At 38.6% G+C, this 24,876-nt stretch overlaps 3 protein-coding genes and 1 pseudogene across 4 annotated transcripts; 3 read left to right on the forward strand and 1 right to left on the reverse strand.

The window, feature by feature from the left end:
- Positions 1-6,181: 6,181 nt before the first annotated feature.
- On the forward strand, positions 6,182-8,138 carry LOC109130466 (uncharacterized). The gene is made up of 3 exons (XM_087497712.1): positions 6,182-6,728; positions 6,817-7,538; positions 7,653-8,138. Exons 1-3 carry the CDS (start codon positions 6,182-6,184, stop codon positions 8,136-8,138), a joined length of 1,755 nt encoding a protein of 584 aa, XP_087353838.1.
- Positions 8,139-10,243: 2,105 nt separating this feature from the next.
- On the forward strand, positions 10,244-10,891 carry LOC147921508 (secreted RxLR effector protein 161 pseudogene; annotated as a pseudogene).
- A 3,211-nt stretch (positions 10,892-14,102) lies between these two features.
- On the reverse strand, positions 14,103-16,987 carry LOC104760527 (zinc finger protein NUTCRACKER). Its single transcript, XM_010483470.2, has 3 exons — positions 16,594-16,987; positions 15,742-16,138; positions 14,103-15,167 (listed from the first exon to the last, which is right to left on the reverse strand). Exons 1-3 carry the CDS (start codon positions 16,730-16,732, stop codon positions 14,297-14,299), a joined length of 1,407 nt encoding a protein of 468 aa, XP_010481772.1. The 5' UTR covers positions 16,733-16,987; the 3' UTR covers positions 14,103-14,296.
- Positions 16,988-22,287: 5,300 nt separating this feature from the next.
- Positions 22,288-24,247, forward strand: LOC104760528 (protein ECERIFERUM 16). 2 transcript variants are annotated; one of them, XM_010483471.3, is made up of 5 exons: positions 22,288-22,530; positions 22,739-23,135; positions 23,222-23,337; positions 23,413-23,520; positions 23,598-24,247. In XM_010483471.3, exons 2-5 carry the CDS (start codon positions 22,757-22,759, stop codon positions 24,153-24,155), a joined length of 1,161 nt encoding a protein of 386 aa, XP_010481773.1. In that variant the 5' UTR covers positions 22,288-22,530; positions 22,739-22,756; the 3' UTR covers positions 24,156-24,247. The 2 variants fall into 2 exon arrangements, 1 of the variants encoding a protein (XP_010481773.1); XR_015588509.1 differs by having other exon boundaries at positions 22,406-22,530; positions 23,408-23,520.
- The last annotated feature ends 629 nt before the right edge of the window (positions 24,248-24,876 follow it).

Raw genomic sequence — 24,876 nt, forward strand, 5'->3', positions numbered from 1 at the left:
GTTGCGGAAGCATGAGGACAACTATTCTACTCATGAATTGGAGATGGGTGCTGTAGTTTTTGCCCTGAAGATTTGGAGATCTTATCTTTATGGTGCAAAGGTGTAGGTGTTTGCAGATCATAAGAGCCTGGAGTATATATTTTCTCAGCCCGAGCTGAACTTGAGGCAGAGGCGGTGGAACAAGCTGGTGGCGGATTATGATCTGGAGATAGCCTATCATCTCGGTAAGGCTAACTTGGTTGCAGATGCTTTGAGTCGGAAGCGGGCAGCTTCGGCTCAGGAGCAAAATATGGAGTCTCTGGTAGGGGAGATCAGTGCGTTGAGCTTGTGTACGGTTTCTCAGAAGCCGTTGCGTTTGGTTGCAGCTGATAGAGCAGATTTGTTGAGCAGAGTGCGGTTGGCTCAAGAGAAGGATTTGGGACTGGTGAATGCCTCAAAGGATGTGGATTCAGAGTATCAGGTTTCGGCTAGTGGTACTATTCTGGTGCATGGGCGGATTTGTGTGCCTAAGGATGAGGAGTTGAGGCAGGAGATCCTGAGAGAGGCTCATGCGAGCATGTTCTCTATTCATCCAGGAGCGACTAAGATGTACCTTGATCTCAAGAGGTACTATCACTGGGTCGGGATGAAGAAGGACGTTGTTAGTTGGGTTGCGAGGTGCGATGTGTGTCAACTAGTGAAGGCTGAGCATCAGGTACCAGGTGGTTTGCTGAAGAGTCTTCCCATTCCAGAGTGGAAGTGGGATATGATTACTATGGACTTCGTGGTAGGTTTGCCAGTGTCCAGGACGTTTGATGCTATATGGGTCATTGTGGACTAGTTGACTAAGTCGACACATTTTCTGGCCATTAAGAAGACTGATGGAGCAATGGTCTTGGCTAAGAAGTATGTGAAGGATATAGTCAGGTTGCATGGGGTGCCAGCGAGCATTGTGTCTGATAGGGATTCCAAGTTCACTTCGGTGTTCTGGAGGGCATTCCAGGCAGAGATGGGCACTAAGGTGCATATGAGTACAACTTATCATCCCCAAACAGATGGAAAGTCAAAGAGGACGATCCAGACGTCGGAGGATTTGTTGAGGATGTGTGTGTTGGATTGGGGTGGCCATTGGGCAGATCACTTGAGCTCGGTAGAGTTTGCTTACAACAGCAGTTACCAGGCGAGTATTGGCATGGCTCCTTATGAGGCTTTGTATGGGAGGTTGTGTCGTACACCGTTATGCTAGACTCAGGTGTGGGAGAGGAGCATGTACGTAGTAGATTTTGTTCAGGAGACCTCAGAGAAGATTCGGGTTCTCAAGCTGAACATGAAGGAAACTCAGGATCAGCAGAGGAGTTATGCCGATAGGAGGAGGAGAGATCTTAAGTTTTAGGTGGGAGGTAGAGTGTACCTCAAGATGGCCATGTTGTGGGGTCCGAACAGGTCATTGACTGAGACTAAGTTGAGTCTGAGGTATATGGGTCCGTTCAGAGTGATTAGCGGGTTGGAACAGTGGCATATAGACTGGAGTTACCTGAGGTTATTCGAGCATTCCATAAGGTTTTCCATGTGTCTATGTTGCGAAAGTGTCTCCGTGAGGATGATCAGTTGTTGGCTATGATTCCTGAGTATATTCAGCCTAACATGATTTTTGAGGCGAGTCCAGTGAGGGTTCTCGGGAGGAGGATCAATGAACTTCATAAGAAGAAGATTCCTTTTATGAGAGTCCTTTGGGACTATGATGGTGTTGAGGGAAGGTTTCCAAAAGTGGAAATTTCTAAAAATGGAAAGTTTAATGGGAGTTAGAATTGTCCATTTTTAGTGGTTGTGAGCCTCGAAGGGGCTAGTGATGCCTTCGTGGCAGACTTTTGAGTCATTGTGCCTGTGTGTGGCGGTCTTTTGAGACATTGTGTGGCCTTTGTGGCGGGCTGTTTAGCCATTGTGTGGCCTTTGTGGCGGGCTGTTTAGCCAATTGTGTGGCCTTTGTGGCGGGCTGTTTAGCCCATTGTGCGGCCTTTGTGGCGGGCTGTTTAGCCAGAGTGCCTTTTTAGGCGGTCCTTCGGGACAGATGGTCTTTGTGACGGTCCTTCGGGACAGATGGTCTTTGTGACGGTCATTCGGGACAGATGATCTTTGTGATGGTCCTTCGGGATAGATGGTCTTTGTGACGGTCTTTCAGGATAGATGGTCTTTGTAACGATCCTTCGGGACAGATGGTCTTTGTGACGGTCCTTCGGGACGAGTGGCCTTGGTGGCGGTCCTGTTTAGGACATTTGTTTGGCCTTTATGGCGGTCCTGTTTAGGATATTTGTTTGGCTTTGTGGCAGTCATGTTTAGTACATTTGTTTGGCCTTTGTGGCGGTCTCGTTTAGGACATTTGTTTGGCCTTTGTGGCGGTACGTGGGACAGTGAGATGATCCTTGTGTGGTCATGAGCTATTCCAGTGAGGGGATATGTGGTTGGTAGGACATTGTGTTGTCTTACGCGAGCCACAGGAAGGAAACCTGGATAGGGATAGGACTCAGACGTGTTCAGAATTGTTTGCTCGCGACTCTTGGGGGACTTCTGTTCTCCTAGTACCGCCATATTTTAAAACTTTGTGGCTTGGGAGTGTGGTTGGTATATCGACTTCGGATGACGATCCGGGGGTGCGATGTAGGGTGGCAACCCGAGAGACTAATATTGGATTTCCTTATATATATTATGGCATGCGGGCTTAGGCCCAATGAGGAGCCAATATTATGGCATTCAGGCTTCGGCCTGATGAGGAGCCAATAAAAACTCAAGGTTTAGGCCTGTGAGTAAAGGAAAGTCCAAAATTCGAGAGCAAATAACGCCTGGAACGTGAGTTTATCGCCTAGAGGTGAGCTTTCGTAGATAGGAGTGCGGGCCGTGGAGACGGTAGCACGGGAGTCCTTGACTGACGGTTGTTCGAGATTTGAGGACGAATCTATGTTGGTGGAGGAGAATTGTAACACCCGCAAACCATTTTTTTGGTATTTTGGTTAGGGTGTCGATCGACACCACTTGTGGTGTCGGTCGACACCGTTCTTAGACGGTTTGATTGGTTCGATTTTAATCGTCCAGTATGCGTGGTTGGTTTAGGGAAAGCCCTAAACTCGAGTTTATAAGCAAAAACTCGACTTCCTTCGTCCCTTTAGCCGTTTCTGTGAGTTTTAGAGAGAAAAGAAGAAAAGAATGTTCCATAGCCTGTTCTTGAGGTTTTTGGGAGTTTCCTTTGATCTGTGAGATAGTTTCTTCCTGGAGAGTGTGGATCCAAGGCTAGGGACGTGGTGGGAAGGTTGTTTATGGTGGTAGCTTCGTCGTTTGGGCTTAGATCTTGTTGTTTGGCTAAGGTGAGTGCATGACCATGGCTTATCTAAGCTAAGATCTCTGTTTCTGTGATATTGTGTGTTGTTTGGTTGTTTGTGAGTTTTTCGTAACTCGTGAGGCTTGGATTCGTTCCTGGGATCGTGTGGGACGAAAAGGAGAAGTTTGGAGGCGAGATTCGGAGGTTCTGTTCGAAGGGAATCACTGCTCGGCAGTGCTGTCGGTCGACACCAATGCGAGGACGACTCAGGTACTTGGCGAGCGTCGATCGACACCAATGGGTCGCTTGTGCATGGTCTTGGGTTGTTTTATTGTTGTTGTTTGTGGCATGAGAGATATTATTGCTTGTGTGTATAGCCCAGTAGATGAGAGGATTGCCTCACTGAGTGTTTATCAAATACTCAGGCATCTCAATTTGTGTTTGTGTTGCAGGTAATGGCAAAATGTGATCGTGGAATCCAGGCAATGAAGAGGAGGATGTTCTAGGGACTCGATTGGATGTTGTCTGGCATTATTAGGTTGCTAGAGTTGGGTCTTTAGAACTTGCTAGGTTGTTGGTTCCTTGATTCCTGTTGTTTGTTATTGGAATGGTTATGTTTTTGGATACTGGTTATTGATTATTATTTGATATTGGTATTTGTTATTCCGCGGTTGGTTGTGATTGTGGTTAGGTGGCTAGTTGGTATGAGGACCACTAGTTATAGTTTATTATTATTATTTATTATTTAAAAAAAAATGGGTCAGGTCGTTTCAGTAAGGCTGATAACACAAAATCTGACCTATGCTCTTGTAGATGTTGAGGATATTGAAGCACAAATTGGCCAAGCTGCTGGCTGCCTAGGCATAAACTGTCATATTTGCTAAGTAAAAGTAGGTTGGTGTGACTTCGAAAATTACTGAGTCTGGTGAAAAATATGTGTGATATTACAGGTGACAAGCAAAATTACATGATTAATTGTATAAAAATGACGCTGATTTTTGAAAAAAAAAAAAAATGATGATTATGGTTAGAAGCAGCTTAGTAAAGGTTATCGAGACAATAGCATAGTTGTGACCTATGATTTATGACTGAGAGTAGGATACTTTAATTATCATGTATAGAACTTTAGCCTTGTGAGTAACTTCTTATTGTCATTAAAACAATCAGAATTTTCATTATTATTATTTTCAAAACTACATCTTGTACATATTATACATTTTCTCTTAAATAATGCATACACGATAGAAAATAATATAATATATCGTGTTGACAACTAATATATATATATATATATATATGTATGTATATATAACATAAAAAGCTTTCCTAATTTTTCTAATTTCATCGATCAAGCTTCCTATTGTCGATAAATTTCAAAGACATTAAAAGTGTATTTAAATTTTTTTTTTTTTCTAATTATCTTCTTCTTTTTGGGGTAAACTTATCGAGTTATCTTTACATAATTATAACATGTAATGTAGGTATGACTGAAACAAATTTTCTTCATGAGAGCAAAAGGGAGATAAGATAAAAGGTGGAAAAAGCTAAGCTAGGAATATCAAGCTTTTTCTCCTTTCCTATTCTTTTCCTCCACTATAAAGTATGCAAAATTTTGCCTTCGAGTTAGGGTTAGGATATAAATAATTGAGCTCCAAAAGTCTCCACCTTTCATTGTCCCCACAGCCACCACTTCTCCACTCTATATATGCCTTTTGTTTTTGTATATTCTTTGCATACAAGAAGAAAAGACCTTTCTTACTCTTTAATGGAGAATATGCATGGATCTTCACTTTATCTTCTGCACCGAATATGCCTATAAAACCAGATTATTTCATTGAATGACTTTATTCCTTGACCCAATATATACGTGAATCAATCCACTAATCGATAATATATACAACTTATTCAACTTTATGTATTTTGGGTTAAATGACGATGTTCAAACTTTCATTATAAATCCTTAGCCTTTTAAACTTCCCATTTAAATGATTTCAACTATAGACCATGCATCCCATGGAAAAGAGTTTTAACACCATACATAGCATTACCCACCCCAATTGAATAAATAGTGAAATTAGAAGATGAATATAATAGAGATGAGTGAAGCATAAACAAAACAATATTAAGGGAGGGAGGGGGTTTTGAATACGAAAACTTTAAAAAGCTTAACTATTGGTAAAAGTTAAAATATCAATTAAACCTTTTGATAATTTTTTAGAAAATAGTAATAATTAATTAAATAAATACAGTATTATTTTAATTTCTAAACGCCTTGTTGAAAGTGCAACAAAGCTATGAAGGTAACAAGTAGTTGTGAAGTGTCTTAGAAGGCTGATATGCTGACGGTGCATGACGTGCTGCCGTGGAGAAATATTGTGGACACAATGACAAGATACGTGAAAAGGAAGGAAGAAGAGATCAAAATATACTCGAAGATATTGAGAGTATATTTGATAATAAAAGATAAGGAAAGATATTTTCTTAGGGATAAGGAATATTTCCCGATACACAAAGATCTAGGTTAGAGATCGTTTGTGGGGTTATAAAGTGACGAGGGCTAGCCGCAAAAGGAGCTAGCACTCGTGGGACAAAGATTGTGAGATTTGTAAACCTTCAAACAAATACAAAAAGCTTTGAAGGTGAGTGTGGGTTATACTCTTTTAGATCTACACAGGGTGCTGTGTTAGATAGATAGGAAAGTGAGCTTAGTTTCAAGTCTTGTAAGAAACGAGGTTTTTTATAAGATTGATTAAAGCGTTTGCTTGGCGCGTTCCAAGTGTGTTTTTTGTGTGTTTGTGTTCTCTATACCGTAACAATTGGTATCAGAGCAGACACCTGATAAAAAAAAATTTCTGATATCTTTTTCAACAGGTGAGATCTTCCGACTAGGGTATGGAGAAATCAGTGGAGGTTGTTGAGTTACAAGGGCCATTGAAACTGGACCCAGAATGCTTCGGTTACTATAAAGTCTCGATCCAGCAGGTCATCTCAAGTATTGACATGGAAGCTTGGTTTGCAGTGGAGGACGGCTGGTCTCATCCAACTGAGAAGAATGAAGATGGTGAACTGGTGCAAAAACACAGAAAGAAGTGGACAGCTGAAGAAAAGGCTGAGGCCAAGCACAATTCGCAGGCGTTGTCTGTCATCTTCAAATCTCTGCCAAGAAATATCTTCAACCAAGTTCAAGGTTGTGTGTCAGCTAAAGAGGTGTGGGACATTCTGGTCGTCACTTTTGAAGGCACTTGTCCAGTTAGGCGCACGAGGCTGGACAATCTTGCATCTGACTTTGAGAACCTGCAGATGACTGAAACCAAATCTGTGGCAGATTATAGTAGTCGGTTGAGTGGTATTTCTCAAGAGCTTGTTGAATCTCAGAAGCTTGAAGACGAAGAGAAGGTTGGTCTGTTGGTTAAGAAGTATTTTCGCAAGATGGAAAGAGGTCAGCGAAAGGGAACTACGTCACTCACAAGTGCTGATTCTGACAAGGGGATCAGGAAGAGTGATAAGTCAGTGTGCTGAGTGTGAAGGGTATGGGCATTACAAGGCTGAGTGTCCAAACAACAAACGAAAGCACTCCCTACAATGTTATGGATGCAAGGGTTTTGGTCATACCAAGACCGATTACCCCTCACAAGGAAATAAGCAGAAGTCCTACATCACATGGAGTGAGAGTGATTCTGATGAAGAAGATAACAAAGGTGAAATTCTGAACAACTTTGTGGCTCTGCTGGGAGTCATCGAAGAAGATGAAGGAGACGAAGCTCTGTTGTTAAAAGAAGACTTTGACAAGAAGATTGAGTCTGACTCAGATGGAGAGGAGGTTGACTTGTCAATGGAAGATCAGATAGGGCTTCTTATTCAGACTATTGTGCAAAAGACACAAGATAACAGTGAGCTGTCTGTCGAGAGAGATACGCTTCAGATGAACATTGCAATGCTGTCTAAGGAACTAAGTGAAGAAAAAGCCAAGTCTCTGCGTCTTGAGAAGCAATTGGAGGAACAACTGAAGAACATTAGGATGCTGAGTAAAGGAACTAAAGATATGGACATCTTGCTCAGTACTGGACAATCAAGCACTGCAAAGTGGGGTTTGGGGTATCAAGGAATCAACTCTGACAAGTCCACGCAATTTGTTAAAGGGCAGAACTCTGAGCCGAAACTCAAAGAACAACCTGTTGCATCAAACGGTCAACGTAATCAGTTCCCTAAGGTGAACCTGCATCCCAGGCAGATGATTATGCAGCATGAGGTGCCTGGGATACAGCCTTATGGTTCACATAGCTATCAACAGCCTGCTCAGTGACCTGTTGGTCTCAGCAGGAGAAGAGGATGCTGGTATTGTGGTCATCTAAATCACTATAAGGCCCAATGCTTCAAGTTTCAGAATCGTGTGACAAATCTAGTGCAGAATGGTGGTTTCTATCCAACTGTTAGAAGAGTTAGTCAAGGGTATGTCAGGAAAGATGATCTCTATTGTCATGTTGCGTACACAGCAGATAGAACTGAGGTTAATCAGGCTAAATGGTATTTTGACAGCGGATGCTCCAGACATATGATAGGTGCTCTTGACAATTTGTCTCATATAGAAGACGTTGCTGGTGGAAGAGTCACATTCGGAGATGAAGGAAAGGGCACAATCCGAGGAAAGGGTGCAACTAGTGGTGACACTCAACCACATCTGAAGGATGTGTTCTTGGTGAATGGTTTGAAGGCCAATCTGATCATTGTCAGTCAATTGTGTGATGAAGGGTTGGATGTTACTTTTACCAAGAAGGACTGCAAAGCCGTTGATCGACAAGGGTCTGTCAAACTCAGAGGAAGACGATCTGGGAATAATTGCTATATGTGAAAATCTGAAATGCAATGCTTTAATGCCACTGCGGAGTTAGACACAGAGTTGTGGCATCAGAAACTTAGTCATTTGAATGTTTGCACAATGTTGAAATTGGCAAACCAAGAAGTTGTTCGCGGACTGCCAAAGCTGAAGGGTGACCCACACTTTGTATGTGGTCCATGCAACAAGGACAAGCAGATCAAAGCATCTCATGGGTCTATAACAGACATTCGCTCAAGTCATGCTCTACAGTTGGTTCACATGGATCTGATGGGGCCTATACAAGTTCAGAGTATATCTGGTCGACGATTCATCTTTGTGATGGTGGATGACTACACTCGCTACACCTGGGTAAGGTTTCTTCGTGATAAATCTGATAATTTTGAGTGTTTTCGTATTCTTGTCTTGCAGATTAAAAGTGAGAAGTGCTCAATCGAAACCATTCGAAGCGATCATGGTGGTGAGTTTCAAAACGACAAGTTTGAGCAATTCTGTGGGCATCAAGGCATTACTCATCAGTACTCTGCACCAAGAACACCGGAACAGAATGGTGTTGTTGAACGTAAGAACAGAACGCTGCAAGAGATGGCACGAGCTATGCTGCATGGAAATCAGGTGCCTCATCGTTTCTGGGATGAAGCTGTGAACACAGCCTGTTACATCATCAATCGTGTGCATGTTTGCCCGGGGACCAGTAAGACTCCCTATGAGCTTTGGAAAGGGAAGTCTCCAACTGTGCACTATTTCCATGTGTTTGGATGTCTCTGCTATATTCTGAATGATAAGGATCAGTTGGGTAAGTTTGATTCCAAGAGTGATGAAGGCATTTTTCTAGGTTATTATGGACATAGCACTGCCTTTCGTGTCTACAACAAACGTCTGCGATCTGTTCAGGAGACTGTCAATGTAGTGTTTGACGACACCTCATTCCTACGAGTTGCACTGGTGCCTATTGTCTCTGACACGGACCTGGTAACTGATGCTGAGAAGTCTGTGCCACAAGCTGCCAGTCATGTTGTCTCTGACAGGCCTGTATCATCACCTGTTTCAGTTCTTGTGACTCTTCAGGTTCATAGGAATCACTCCTCTACTGATGTTATAGGTGCGATTTAGGGGGTAGAGTTACCAGAGGGAAGCAGATTGATTTTTCTCAGCTGGTTGGGAAGAAACAAAAGGCTGTCGTTCCAGAGTTTGTCTCTCAAGATTCTGACGTAGTGCAATTTGCATGCTTTGTTTCTTCTATTGAGCCCAAGAATCACAAGGAGGCGCTTCGTGATGAGTTCTGGGTTGCTGCTATGCAAGATGAGTTGGAACAATTTAAACGGAGTGATGTTTGGGAACTCACTCAGCGTCCTGCTGACGTCAACGTCGTAGGAACAAAGTGGATATTCAAGAATAAGAGTGATGCTAGTGGTTGCATTGTAAGGAATAAAGCAAGGTTGGTACCTCAAGGTTATTCTCAAATTGAGGGAATTGATTTTGATGAAACATTTGCTTCGGTGGCAAGGTTGGAGTCAATCAGGTTTATGTTTGGTATGACATTTGCTCTTAAGTTCACTTTGCATCAGATGGATGTTAAAAGTGTCTTTCTAAATGGAATACTGCAAGAGGAGGTATATGTTGAGCAAACAAAGGGCTTTGAGAACTCGCAGCATCCTGAGCATGTTTATCGACTGAAGAAAGCCCTGTATGGTCTAAAGCAGGCACCACGAGCATGGTATGAGAAGTTGACTACGTTTCTGATGGAATAGGGATACAGTCGAGGGAGTGTTGACAAAATGTTGTTTGTTCTCAACAACAACAATGATCTGATGTTCGTACAGATCTATGTGGATGACATTGTTTTTTGTTCCACTTGTTAGCCTCTTGTAAAACAGTTTGTGGAAAGCATGTCTCAGGAGTTTGAGATTAGTATGGTGGGAGAGCTAAGGTACTTTTTGGGATTGCAAGTTGAACAATCGGCTGATGGGATCTTTGTATCTCAAAGTACCTATGCTAAGGAGCTTGTACAACGTTTTGGTTTGGATAAGAGTAAAGAAGCAAAGATTCCAATGGGCGCAAACGAGAAACTCTCCAAGGAAGAAGATGGGGAGGATGTAGATGAGAGACTATACAGATGAATGATTGGAAGTCTACTGTATTTGACTGCTAGTCGGCCAGACATATGTCTGTCAGTACGGATCTGTGCACGCTATCAAGCCAAGCCCAAGATGTCACATTTACTGGCTGTAAAGAAGATCATCAAGTACATCAAAGGGACATTGGACTTTGGTATCTATTATACCAAGGATACCAACACCTGTTTGAGTAGATATTGTGATGCTGATTGGGTAGGTTCTGTGGATGATCGTCGCAACACAAGTGGAGGATGTTTCTTCATGGGCAACAACCTGATATCATGGCACAACAAGAAACAAAATAGTGTTTCTCTATCAACTGCTAAGGCTGAGTATATTGCATTAGGAAGCTGTTGCACACAACTCCTTTGGATGCGGCAAATGGCTTCTGATTATGGTATGGATTCTGATACTCTTTTAATTCATTGTGATAATCTGAGTGCAATAAATATTTCAAAGAATCCTGTTCAGCATTCACGAACCAAACATATTTATATTAGACACCACTTTGTTTGTGAATTAGTTGAGGCGAAACTGATCGAGATTGACCATGTGAGTACTGATTTGCAGTTAGCTGACTTGTTTACCAAGCCTCTAGACTTCAACAGATTTGTAAATCTGAGAAAGTCCATTGGTGTGTGTGAATACTAACCTGTTTTGCATAAGTCAGAGACAAGAACGGGTGCTAGGACAGATCATGGAAATCCTAGAATATATAGAAGATCAGCACTCTGAAAGAAATTGTGGGAAATAGCTACTTGTCATGCCGGTCTATCCATCCTGTCAAATGTTGTCATGTTTTAAGAAGGTCAAAGAGCTGTAAAGAGACACACACATACACCCTCAAGAGGAAAACTCTGATTGGGTGATAAGTCTGATATCAGTGATTGACAATATCATATGATGTCACTGATGTTCATGTCGGTGAAACAACTAACAGAAGGCTGAGGCACATATATATATAATATATATATATATATATAGTGCTCTTCAAAGAGAGAATCTCCAGCTGCCTTAACATGTTGGATTAGATTGCAGACTAAAGGCATGGCAGTGTGAAAGACTACCCACATGCATCAAGTCTCTGATCTTCCACAATTCAAAAGGTTATGATAGCTCATGGTAAATGTTCCAAGTGGTTGACACAGCAAAGGTATGGTTAGTACTGTGATCTGTTTTTGTTAATAAAAAAAAAAAATTTAAAAAAAAAACTTGGTTATGCTCACATGCGTTTATTCTCGATCTGGATGTTTTCATGTTCATCGGTAGTGGATGTGTTTATCCTATGTTTTGCTTCATGATCAGATTCATTTTCCCTTAAAGGGGTGAAGTATGTGATTTATTAGGATCTTGTGATTAATACATTTGAGATTAATAAGGAAAAAAGATTTGATGTACCATAACAGATTCATTGAGTGTTTTCTGGGTTGAGATGGTTGATGGGCCGAGGATTTACAGTCCAATGATTTTCACGAGAATGTATAAAAGGAGAGGCTAGGGTTGAGTTTTTCTCATCCTTGCGATTTCAGATCTTTGTCGATTAAGCTACTAATCTTTTCTCTCCTCTGATTTTGCTCTCTAACTCTTGATCACCATGAAATCTGTGTTTAGCGGTTTTCACTATGATTCTAGCTCGGATGAGGAGCTTCACACCCCTCCGTCAGCTCTACCTCCATCGTCTCCCTATGTTCTGATTGATCCTACAACGGCGATGGTCATCTACGAACCCCGCGATGAATCAACTACAGCACCTCCGGTGCCGGAGAATCCCTCACCCATGCCAGTTTCTGTCGAAGCGGATCACGACACATGCGACTCTTCGTCTTCTCTACCAAGAAGGACAAGATCTCATTTTCCGGTGATTGATCTGACCGGTGATGTTCCTGTGCCTACTCTGTCGAATCAGGGAATCTCATCCCGGCTGCGCAAGCGACAAACCTCTGCTGAGCCTGATAACCGGGAGTCCAAACGTCCTCACACTGTCAAAGAGAAGGCTGCGGCAACCTCTCGAGGCGCGAGTTCAAGAGATTTTGATCCCAAGCGATTCGAGTCTTTTGAGGCGTCGCATAGGTATGGTTTCTTTGCTTCAAAGAACCTTGCTCCAGAGGTCTGTTTCTCTCTAGGGGTTGATGATCAGACTAATGAGTTGATTGCTAGGGATGGGCTGTTGAAAACTGTTACTCAAGTAGTAACCTATGATTCAGAGGCTGTCTATGAATTATGGGCCAATCTTCCCACGGTTAAGGTTGAGGGCGAGTCGGTTGATGTTCTTGTTTGGGACTGTGTGTATGAGTTCTCGCCTAGACGTATCAACGCTCTGTTCGGTCTTCAATCCGTTGATGTTTTTGAGCATAGACAGCAGACGACTGCCATTTTGGAGGAGGATCTTGCACTATTTCTGTCAGATGGAGAAGTCAAATCCTGCAAGCAGCTGGTGGCAACAACCATTAAGAACCCAATCATCAAGGATCTGCATAAAATCTGTTGCAGCAACTGGTCTCCCACGGTGAACACCAGTTATATCTCAACGAACAGAGCAATGGTGATCTACATGATCATGCATTAGATTCCGTTCTACTTTGGGAGGATGGTATATGATCAGATCATAGTTGGGATTGCAAGCTCAGTTAGGGTTCCGTCTACCGTTTCCCAGCCTCATCTATCAGCTCTTGGAATCTCAGCGACCTGTTCCATGTCTTAAGTCGCAAGACACGAAGAAGACCAAGGGTAAGAAGACTGCTGCACGTCCTACGGAGTCTAATCTTCGGGCTGGATCGTCTACAGAGCGCAAAGCCATCCGGTTGGCCATTCAAATTCTGCAAGATGCCTTGGACGCTGGTAAGTTGTCACATCTCTGAGTATACTTCCTTGTGTCTATTGATATTTTTGACTAAATTGTGCCAAAAAAGCAGGGGGAGATGAGTTTGATTCAGATGCTTGAGGGGGAGTTTGAGTGGTGGGGGAGCTGTTATGTTTTTGGTTTTTGGATGTTTTGTTGTTCTGCTCCGTGTTGTTTTTGGTTATTGTTTTCTGGGCCTTGAGACTTGTTTTGGCTTGTCGGATAATTTGACTGGTCATAATGCTTACTCGTTGATCTTTTCACTTTCTGTTGCTTTTGCGAGTTGTGATGGTTGATGGTTGTTTATGTTTTGACAGGTTAAATGCGATGGATGCTCGTTTGTCAAGTTCAGTCAAAAAGGGGGAGATTGAAAGTGCAATAGAGCTCTGAAGGTAACAAGTAGCTGTGAAGTGTCTCAGAGGGCTAATATGCTGACGGGGCATGACGTGCTGACGTGGAGAAATATTGTGGACACGATGACAAGATACGTGAGAAGGAAGGAAGAAGAGATCAAGATATACTCGAAGATATTGAGAGTATATTTGATAAGAAGAGATAAGGGAAGATATTAGGGATAAGGAATATTTCTTTTTAGTTAGGATACACAAAGATCTAGGTTAGAGATCGTTTGTGCGGTTATAAAGTGACGAGGGCTAGCCGCAAAAGGAGCTAGCAGTCATGGGATAAAGATTGTGAGATTTGTAAACCTTCAAACAAATACAAAAAGCTTTGAAGGTGAGTGTGGGTTATACTCTTTTAGATCTACACAGTGTGTTGTGTTAGATAGATAGGAGAGTGAACTTAGTTTCAAGTCTTGTAAGAAACAAATATTTTTATAAGATTGATTAAAGCGTTTGGTTGGCGTGTTCCAAGTGTGTTTTTTGTGTGTTTGTGTTCAGTATACCATAACGCTTGATATATTTTTTGTCAACAACCAAAGAAGATCGACTCAAATGAACTCATGCGAGAGATCAGTGATTACATATATAGTTAATGCAATCTGGTTCTGAGATGCGTCAAATATATCTTGAAGATTAAGACATTCATTTACTGATGACATTACACATATATCATAAGCTTTAATTAAAATCTTGAATTAATAAAAGAAAACAACTTCCATTACCATATGTGTTCTTTAGAAAATGGTGGAAATTACAAAAGATTCCTTTTCTTTTTCGTTATTTATGCATTGACCTCAGAAACTTTATTAAACTGTTTCAAATCCAACCATTGATAGACGATGGATGGCACAATGTTTGTACACCCACCCCAAGGAAGTCCCGAGTTTGGCCTCCTCCTCCTTCTCCTCCTCCATCAACCCTTCTACGTTTCCAAGGGTAGTTCTGTAACTCATCCATTGCAGACGCAACCGTAACGTCATTCCTAGCGTTCTCAGTCTCCTGATCAAGACTATGACTCATTAGTCCAATGTTGTTGTTAGATCCGAACAACGCAAAGAACTTTTCGCCAGTGTCGTAAGTGGTGGTCTGATCGGAAGATTTAAGCGGGAAACTATGAAGATACGTTGAAGGATCGTTGGTAGCCGCCGTTGTCGTCGAAGAGGCTCCAATTTCAGCTGCTTTCTGTAGTAACGCTGTTGCCGACATGTTCGCGTTTCCATTTACGTTTGCGTTTTGTGATTGGTCGTTGCTGAACAAAGAAGGGACAGAGAGAGTAGTAGTAGTGGTCGAACTTGCGTTTGCGGTTTGTGTAATGAGCTCATCGTGATTATTGTTGTTATCAATGCACTCAGACGCTGCCGCCTTAGCGTTTCCAAAAACCCAGTCGTAGTCTTGCGGTTGCGGTTGAGGCGGCGCCATGTCTTGTCCCATCCATAGGGAGAGGGATGAGGACGACGCAGGTGGCGGCTGAAAATGTTGATGATGATGGTTTTGATTTGTTTGCGGTAGAGGGACAAATGGTTGAAGCGGTGGGATTAGTGTTCCCATGAGATATTGATAGTTGAGATTAAGAGGTCCTGCGGCTCCAGCGGCGGCCAAACCGTTGAGATGAGACGCTGCGTTTATCTTAGCCGTTTCTTCCGCTAAGGCATCGCAAAAAGCTCTATGAGTGATGAAGCTGTCACGCCTGTTTCAACCACAATCAACATTTATATTAACGCTTATTTTTATTTATTTTTTAAGGTTCAGCAGTAAAAGTAGAACGGCTAAGTACAAATTTCCGTAAAAATAAACTATTTGATTTGTCAATATCGAATATTGTGTTGACACTTTTTCGTTATATATTAAGTAAAAAAGTAATGTTACCATTTTGAACCATACACGCATATACTCGCTTTATTTGTACATATTATGATATCTAGCTTATGTTATACTATGTTCATCATGGTTATTATAATTTTATACCCTTTTTGCCACAATCATCACACTATCAAAAACATTTCCCAAGCGAGAAACTTTACCCTACTTCAAGAAGATAAAACAAAACACATAGAAAATGACAAAAACATATAAAACTTAATCAAACTATATGTTGACAAAAACAAAGATTTAGACACTCAGCTCTAAAGCTACTATAGAATAGCTTTCGAATATGATCAATCCAAAAGACAACACACACATATATATGTGTATTTCGAGATAGTTCACATGAAGTTTAGTTAGGTTTAATTGTGGGGTTGATAGAAAACAAAGATATGTACCTGGAGAAAACGGTGCCACAGTCGCAACGGTACTCTCTAGTACCACAAGTCTTGGAATGAGCTTTACAATCAGATTGGACTGCGTATCTCTTGGCACATTTATCGCACTTCCACTTCTTCTCGCCATGTTTCCGGCAGAAATGCTTTTTGATTCCGGTGAGATCGCCTAGAGCTCTAGAGGAGTGATGGTGTACGCATGTCTTCTCGGGGCAAACATAGACACGTTTCTTCACTTCTTTACTTGTCCTCTGCTTCAACTTCCATGGAAGATTGTGTCCTCGTCGATGAAGCTGTAAGTTTTGGTCTCTTTGGAAACCTTTACCACAGATCTCGCATAGGAACCGATTCGTAGCCATCAACGTCTTGGGAGATAAAGCTATCACTTCAGCTTCCGGATCTAAGTGGATCATTTACATTTGTGTGGTTTCAGTTATTAGGTCAAATAAGAAAACACTTTTTTTTTTTTAAGATCGGATCATGCCTATGTATTTTTAGTCAAAAAAAATGTATTTGCTTTTTCTTTGTGGGGCAAAAATAATAATAAAGGACATGTAAATATATATTCTCATTGAAACCAATAAAATTTCTAAGAAAAGAACTCTTAATATGGATCATAGAAACATTTTCATTAAGAAAGGCCTCGTCTTCTACACATTAATTAAACTTGATGATCCAATGATCATATATAACTCGTGCAGCTATATAATACTTTTGGTATATATAGGTCAAGATCCAGGACAAAACGATCAAGAAATAAAATTAATTAATTAGGTGAAAAGTATAACAAGATTCTAGGGTTTTCTTTTTAGTTGATGATCAAGCTAGCTTATATAAAATTAAAATAATAATTACCAGGATTTCCAGGAAGATTTCTCTTCTTCTTAACAAGAGGTGGATTGATGAGAGATTCATCATGATCCAGAGTAGTTGATGAGCTCTGAGCAAAGCCTGATCCCCTAGAGATTGTTTGAAGAACTTCACTTGTCGTCATGTCACCTTCTGGGTTCTTGACTTATATGGAAGAGAAATTAAAAGTATGTTTTCGTATATAGATGAGAGAGAGAGATAGAGAGAGAGAGAGAGAGAGAGAGAGAGAGGGAAGTAGACAAAAGAGTAATATAAGAAAAGGATTAGTGATACTAAGAAACCTGCAAGTTAACTATGAATGAGAGAAGGAAAAAAACAACAAAGACAAAGATATATTGGGTTCTCCACTTATATATGGCTTTCGTCTTAACCTATACCACTCTATATTAGTTCCTATATATAAATGTGTGTGGGGGTGTCTACCTTGATCTGTTAAACTGTTGCAGCCATTTTGATTAAAATAAAAGGTTAAATTGTATTTTTCCCCCTCTTTATCAGATTATTTTAAGATGGCAAAGTGGATGGCGGTGGAAAATCATAAGCTGAAAGTGATAGCATCATAGCAAAAAAAATTGCCATGCCTTGAATATTATAGGCTCCCTCTGTATTTGCAGTTTCACTATCAATTATAAAATATAGTATTAAACAATATGTTTGTTTGGTCTTCGTTTTATGTCATCATTTATACCTCCTAATGTTTGTATAGTTATGATATTTGAATTCCACATTTTCAAAGGTACTTAACATGAAAAAAAAAACTAAAAGTAACAGCTTGCCTCGAATTTGGAAGCAGTAAATCAATTTAATAAACAAAAATATGGATTAATATTGATGTTGTATGATGCATAAATATGTAATTAGCCGTTTGAGTAGGCTTTTTTATTTTTATTTTTTACTGATGAACTAACTACTAGTTAATTTTTTTTTGAATTTTGATGTGGTAGTGCGTTATGACACATCGAAGGTTTGATATTTCTGCCTTTTCTATTAAGAATGATGATCCCGTTATTTGTGTTGCCTTTTCTTCTCCATTTTTTTCTGTCCAATAATTACTTACTTTTTGTTCCTAGCTCTTGCTCATGTTAACTTATAGTTCCTATTTTCTTTTCTTACCAAGATAAGATTTTCTGTACTCGTAAATTTACCTAAAATGAATAATGTTTACAAACCAATATACATCTAGTTACACTAAAATACAATCACTTTATCCAAAAATCAAAATAAAATCATAAAATTATATGATTTGTGAATTGTACAAATGTTTCCATGTTAGAATAACTAAAGACATATATGCTGATTTTGAAGGTTATATATAAATAACTTATTAACATTAAAAGTAAAACGATAAATGAAAATTTTTTAAAAATGCTTATTGTGACATATTGCTTAGGTTTATTAATTAGTGAGTGTTAGTAAGGAAATTATAACTATTTTGATCACAAGTTTCTTTGCAAGGATTGTATTGACTTAAAAAAACACAGGCAACTGGATCAATCCCATCCATCAGATATGTATCATATATGTAGATATAGTCATTCATATGAATCAAAATTATTCATCAGTATATGTGAAAGAAGTAAAACAGATCCTACGGTGATGGTTACATCTCTTGTTTGTCGAACAAAGCCTGCGATGCACGTGTACCCATGCACGTGCTCTTTAGGTATAGTCCAACAACATACGACAAAAAATACCTAAGATACATTAGACATTCATTAAGAATTCACTCGACAGTAAAATCGAACTTTTCTTTATGACGAAAGTGATTTTATTACTACGATGAAGTTAGCTGAAATCAAACTCTTCAGATCATATAATTCTTAGATTGATTTCGCCTACCTATATATTTATATTATCTCTTCATTAACATTTTTTCTTGTAATGAATATTTGTTTTTGGATTTGAGAAAACGGTAGATAAGTGTATAATTTTTCTTGCTTTTTTTTTCTTACAATGGTTTTGTTTTTCTTGCTTTTTCTATGATAATTTTTCTCCTTTTTTCCACCTCTTTTTCTTTAAGAAAGTGAGTCAAGTGACAAAGCGTATTTTTCTTTTGGAAAAAAGTATATACATATACATATGTATATATATATTTGTAATTTAACACATTAATTAAAGTACAGTTTTATTTTTTCCGAAAAACATAAGAATATATTGGTCACACATCTTTGCAAAATTCTTTTACATCTCATGCTATATGTAAATCATTGTCTTCTGGAATATCATCAATCTGAACTTCTAGTTTACATTAATCATCATTACATATTGAATTATTGACAGTCATGCCAATTCCTAAGCTGTATTTTATCTTGTTCTTCTTTTTGTTAAATAATCAACTCTAGATCTCTAACTTAAGATATATTCTCTTTATACATGAACATGTACCGGTTTTAATGAAACAATTTTATTATACATGTGATAATATGTAAACGAACATATACACTTATATACTACACCACTTAATGTATTGAGGCATGCCCCCCGTTAGGAGGTCAATATTGCAACTGATGCATGATTTTTTGTTCATTCATATCGATCATCCAACAAATACAATTTATTTAACTAAATCTAAGTAGTTTAGTCTTGCCCTAAGCTAAGACGTGAAATTTATATCGTTTAACTAGAAAGGAATAAAGGTGAGACATAGAACTGACAAAAGGCAGGTAAGGTTTTGGAAGTCGACTGCTTGTGGGCTGACTTAATTAACAATTCTTTTTGAGTATAAATTAAACTTTAATCATAATGTAATGATGTTTTTAAGAGTGTCCTTTTTGTGTTAAAACTGGTAAACTTTTTTTATTATTTAAGTTTTGGATTTTTCTTCTTGAACTCTGGTGGCACCAGAATATTCTCCCACAAATTTCAAGACCTTATAATGTATAGTATTGTTCCCATATATAAAAGGATGCCAAGACAGATAAGTAATCAGTATATATTGGCTCGAAAAAATGATGAAGATTAAATTAAATTTGTGTGTGAGCATTTATAGTTTATAATTTATGATTTTATCTCCTAAGAAGTTAAATGAAAATAAAAAGAAATAGATAATATTGCAAAGCAAGACAAGATGTGGATCTAGAGGGTACATTACAGATATACCACATGCTCTTGGTTCATAATAAAGTAGAAGAATATATACTTTTTTGCAGATGCATTATTAGGTTAAAACGCAGAGATATCCCTATTCAACTAACATATATAATCATATATATATATATATATATACAATTTACCAAGCTTGCAATAGAGAAATTAATGCGTATGTATACGTATCATATATACATAAATACATACGGCTAACTAGGTAGTATTTCAAAAAACAGCGTTTTTAGAATCTCTAGTTCCATTTTTGAATGGAAAGATAGAGTGTCCACTTCTCGAAATGGCTCCAAAATACGCTAGAACTTCCTCAAACTAAAAAGAGACTATATCATACGGCTAGTTATAGCTATAGCTAGCGGTCATTAAATTTCAGGCTAGTGCGAATTTGTTTTAAGGTTTGAGTTTGACTCATAGTCTAGAATTAGGGTTCAAAGTTAAGGGGTCGTATGAGTATATGTAGACGAGTATAAAGTAAGTATAAATGGACAATGTTGCGATCAATAAACGACATTTCAAAGAAGACAAATAATAGATTCATCATGGCATTAAAATTTGGCGATATATATCATATAAATAAGATACGATTAGAGTTAAAAGTATACATATGTCATTTAGTGAATGATAATGGCGTTCTTGTTTTTACTCATATAGTGACCAATCCAATACATAAGGTCAATCACTATAGACAATAATTACAAGACAAAAAACCATTTTGTTTCTTGACTTTTATATTACCAATAATCCAATATATATCCTAAAGTAATTAATAAAACTGAATATTGCTTGCTAAAAAATTAATATAGGAAGACCACCGATCAAGGGTGATGATGTGAACGTAATTACTACATGTGGTTTTATACATTAAATGAATTAGCTGGTCTTATTTTGTATGATTTTCAAGGAATTTTCGATTATATAGCACACATGATTTTTGAACAAGAATTTGAGATGAATTAACGTTACATATATATAGATTACTTGAAATATGTTAATTGTTGCTATACATAGCAGCTTGAAAATCAGATCAGACCAAAGAATACACCTCAATTCAGCTAATAAGAGACAGTTTGAATGGGTGAACGCTTATGTTCATTTATGTTTTTAGCCAAAACACTACAACAAGAAGTAGAACTATAAAATAAGTCTCATCACATGTGTTTTTTTGGTTTTGTGTGAGTTGAGAACACCTGCTCCTTTGGTTCCTGAATAAGGGAATATAACAATATCACTAACAGCTATTAATACGATAGTCCTATTTTCTTATGTTAGAAAAAAACTGAATTTTTTATATATATATTTTTTTAGCAAGTAGAGGGTCTATATAACCTGTTAACTTTTCGATGCAACTTCGTGTGAAAAATGAAACGGGACCTTAATTAAGATTCTCTTTCATGGGTTATAAAAGTAACTAAAAGATAAAGTCACACTCCCCAACCTTTTCCACAAAGTTGATAGAGACTCGGTCTATCCATTAATTAGTTAGTGCTAATAGAGAAATAGATAGTATTATCTCTAAAAAATATAAGTAGTTGTTAACTGTCACACACATAATTAAATATTTCATTTTGCCATTATATATACTTAGAAGTCAGAATAATTCAATATCGTATTGAAAATCTCTGTTGTTTAGATTTCTTAGTTAAATATAGTGCTCACAGTCGAAAAAATAATAATAACTATTTCTTATTTTCCCTCACTGTCAATTGAATCATTGAGTGAAGTGAATAATAAAATAAGACATTGACGTTAATAAGACTATACATATGGATGGAGCAACAACAGATAGAAAAGACAAGTTATATAATATCGGACCTTATCAAATATGGTCAAACTTTGGCCCACTTTGATCCATAGTTGTATTTTCTTTTCTGGCATCCAACTTGATCCCTTAATTCATGGCTCGTAAAAGCATATCTTAAAACATAAACTGTGATATGAAGCTTTGTGCCAAAGCGTTTCCCAAATGCTTGAAACATTGTAAATGTCATGCTTGCAATCACCAATCTTTCCCAAGAAAAAGAATATAATAAGCTTTCATGCCAATCGTAGGAACATTTCTTTTTTTTTTTCATACCAATCGTAGGAAAATTTCTTTTTTTCTTGCATGAATATCATTGCCTTATTAGTTTAAAAAGACTAGGAGTGGACAAAAAAATAAACCGCAACTAAATAAACCAAAATTCACTTAATTATAGTTTTAATTTTATATATACTTATTATCAAACTAGATATACATCTTTTTAATAATAATTTTGACAATAAATAACATATTCATTTATTTATATGTTAAAAGTTAGTTTTAAAACTAAAAAGAACACCAAACAACCAATGGTTTTATACTTTTATATAACAATTGAAAAACCAAAAAAATTGAATCAAAACCAAACCTTAAACCGTATTGGTCTTATCCACCCCTAGTCCAAACTCCAAACTAAACGTTCTAAATTGCACCATCACTAAAGAAGAACATCCAAATGAACACTTTAAAATGGAACCCTCATCTTTAAGTCTCGAAATATTGTTTTCAGTATACCCAACTTACCTACAAGAACTAGAAGAACAACAACTCTTTTCACTAGAAAGAAAGACACAATGATAAATCTTCATGCATTCTCTAAAAAAAAAAAAAATCTTTTTAGGGTGTAAGATAATGGGCTTTATGGCCCAATTACAGTTGATCAGAAACGATGTCGTATTTATCGAATCTCGATTGTTTCTGTTTCTTCTTCTTCTTCGTCGCTCAGCGCCGTGTTCTTTACTCTCCTTCTCAAATTCCTCAAAATCAAAGCTACTTCGATCTTCCTTAGTTCCTTTCTACAGGTAAGTATTGTTCGATCTCACTTATAAAAGCACAAAACCTAGCTATTATCATTCTATTGTGATTCCTTTTGCTTAGATTAGTCTTTGAATATTTTGATTGGGAATCGAACTTTACCGATGATGTGTTGGCGTAGAAACCCTAATTTTGGTTCAGTTTCTCAATTTGCAATTTCTCATAAAGCTTTGATTTTTCTTATTTTTGGTTCAGTTGCTCAATTCCTCTGCAATGGATTCAAAATCACTGGCTAAATCCAAAAGAGCTCATACTCAACACCACAACAAGAAATCGCATTCGGTTCATAAGCCGAAAGGTCCCGTAGTTTCAGAGAAGAATCAGGAGAAGCTTCAAGGAAACCAAACCAATACTCCGGTTCAATCTCGACGAGTCTCTGCACTCCCTTCGAATTGGGACCGGTATGATGATGATGATGATGATCTTGATGCAGCTGAGGATTCATCGATAAGCCAAACTACTACGGATGTTACACTACCAAAAAGCAAAGGAGCTGATTATGTTATTTTGATATCTGAAGCTCAAGCTGAGTCTCAATCTAAGATTGATGTCAGTTCAGATTGTTTATCATCGTTAGACGATCTTTTGCACGGTATGGTATCTAAAAGGAACATGTTTGTTTGTCTTTGTTTCTGTTTGTTGTTGGCACAAAGTATTCAAATTTATGAATTGTTGCAGATGAATTTAGTCGTGTTGTTGGATCTATGATCTCGGCTAGAAGGGAAGGTATACTTTCATGGATGGAAGATGATAACTTTGTTGTGGAAGCAGACGGATCAGCTTCATATCAGGAGGTAATGATACTCTTGTTTTCTCGGTTTAGCACTGTCGTTAACTTGCTAATAGTCTCTCACTCTTCTTAAGTGAAGCCTGGATTCCTCTCCTTGAATTTGAATGCTCTGGCAGAAACACTAGAGAAAGTGGACTTGCACGAGAGACTCTACATTGAACCTGATCTTTTGCCTCTGTCCGAGCTGGTACTTACTGGATCTAGACAACTTTTATAATCAACGCTAGGCTCTATGTTTGACATTCAATATTATGGGTTGTGCAGTGTACAGCCCAATCAAAAGTGAGCCGTGATGAAGAAGATGCAGAATCTATGATAACGAGGCGAAATGAGCAGGCTCAACAAGGATCCAGTAGAAAGGTAAAGGTCGCCGCACAAGGGGTATCATCAGTCTTGGAAGCCGAGTCCCTGGATCAAGTTAAGGAGATACCAATACTCGCAGAGGAGTCAGTGAAATCTTCAGCGATTGAAGATGATCTAGATTTTCTCCTCAACAACGTCAGTGAAGCACATACTCAGCCTAAGCCGGTGGCCAATGCCTCAAGTACTTCCAATCAGAATCCTTCTGTCCAAAAATCCTCAGCTTTTGAGACAGAGCTGGATTCTCTTCTCAACTTTCATAGTAGCGCAGAACCATACAACAATCCAGCCAACTCATCTGGTCAAAAGCTTCACACAACGGGTTTTGATGATGTGCTTGATGATTTGCTCGAAAGTACATCAGCATCGATTAAACCACAGCAGAACCAGACCTCTTCGTCGCCATCAGTTGGAAAATCCAAAGTTTTAGATGAGTTTGATTCTTGGTTGGACACGATTTGATATATTTGTTAACTTGCACCTTTTTGTATAACATAGGTGAATGAGAATGTTACTTTGTTTATCTATAAAAAGTGTCTGTTCAAATCTCAAAACGAATCCATAAAATAGCTATAACAAGATACAACTAAACCTTATAATTGTAGAATTGTTGACGAACAAATCTGGAGAAAGAGCAAAAGGGCCATTTTGGGGACAAAGCGAAGTTACTTCTTTTTATTCTCTACGTGTTAGGGCTAGGCTCCAAGTTCATTGCTTGGAGGTTAAGTAAGAGGTCGCTGGAGTTTAGGTAAACCTTGTTGGCCGATTTTGCTATGGTCTGAGCAATCTCTCTTGCAGCTTCAATCTTCCTCAAAGTGATGAAAGCTTCGTTGTTCGCAATAGCTTGACCTATGAGTTGAGCACTCTTAGCTTCTCCCTGTGAATCATAACATTGGTATGTCACAACTTATAAACGATAGACATATAATTAATGCTGTCACAGAAATTCAGATAAATTACCTGGGCGCGGATAACTGCACTTTTCTTGTCTTGCTCAGCCTTTTCGACAATAAACTTAGCCCGTTCTGCTTCCTGAGCAGCAACTTGTTTTTTCTCGATTGCTTCAGTGAACTCTTTGCCAAATCTGAGGTTTGTGATGGAGACATCATCTAGAGCAATGTTGAATTTAGATGCTCGCTCTGTCACAATATTGCGTATCTCCCTGCTCACAGCCTGTAAGAGA

This window comes from Camelina sativa, chromosome 18 (assembly GCF_030686135.1).
Source record: "Camelina sativa cultivar CO46 ecotype springtype chromosome 18, ASM3068613v1".
In the NCBI taxonomy this organism is placed as follows: Eukaryota; Viridiplantae; Streptophyta; class Magnoliopsida; order Brassicales; family Brassicaceae; genus Camelina; species Camelina sativa.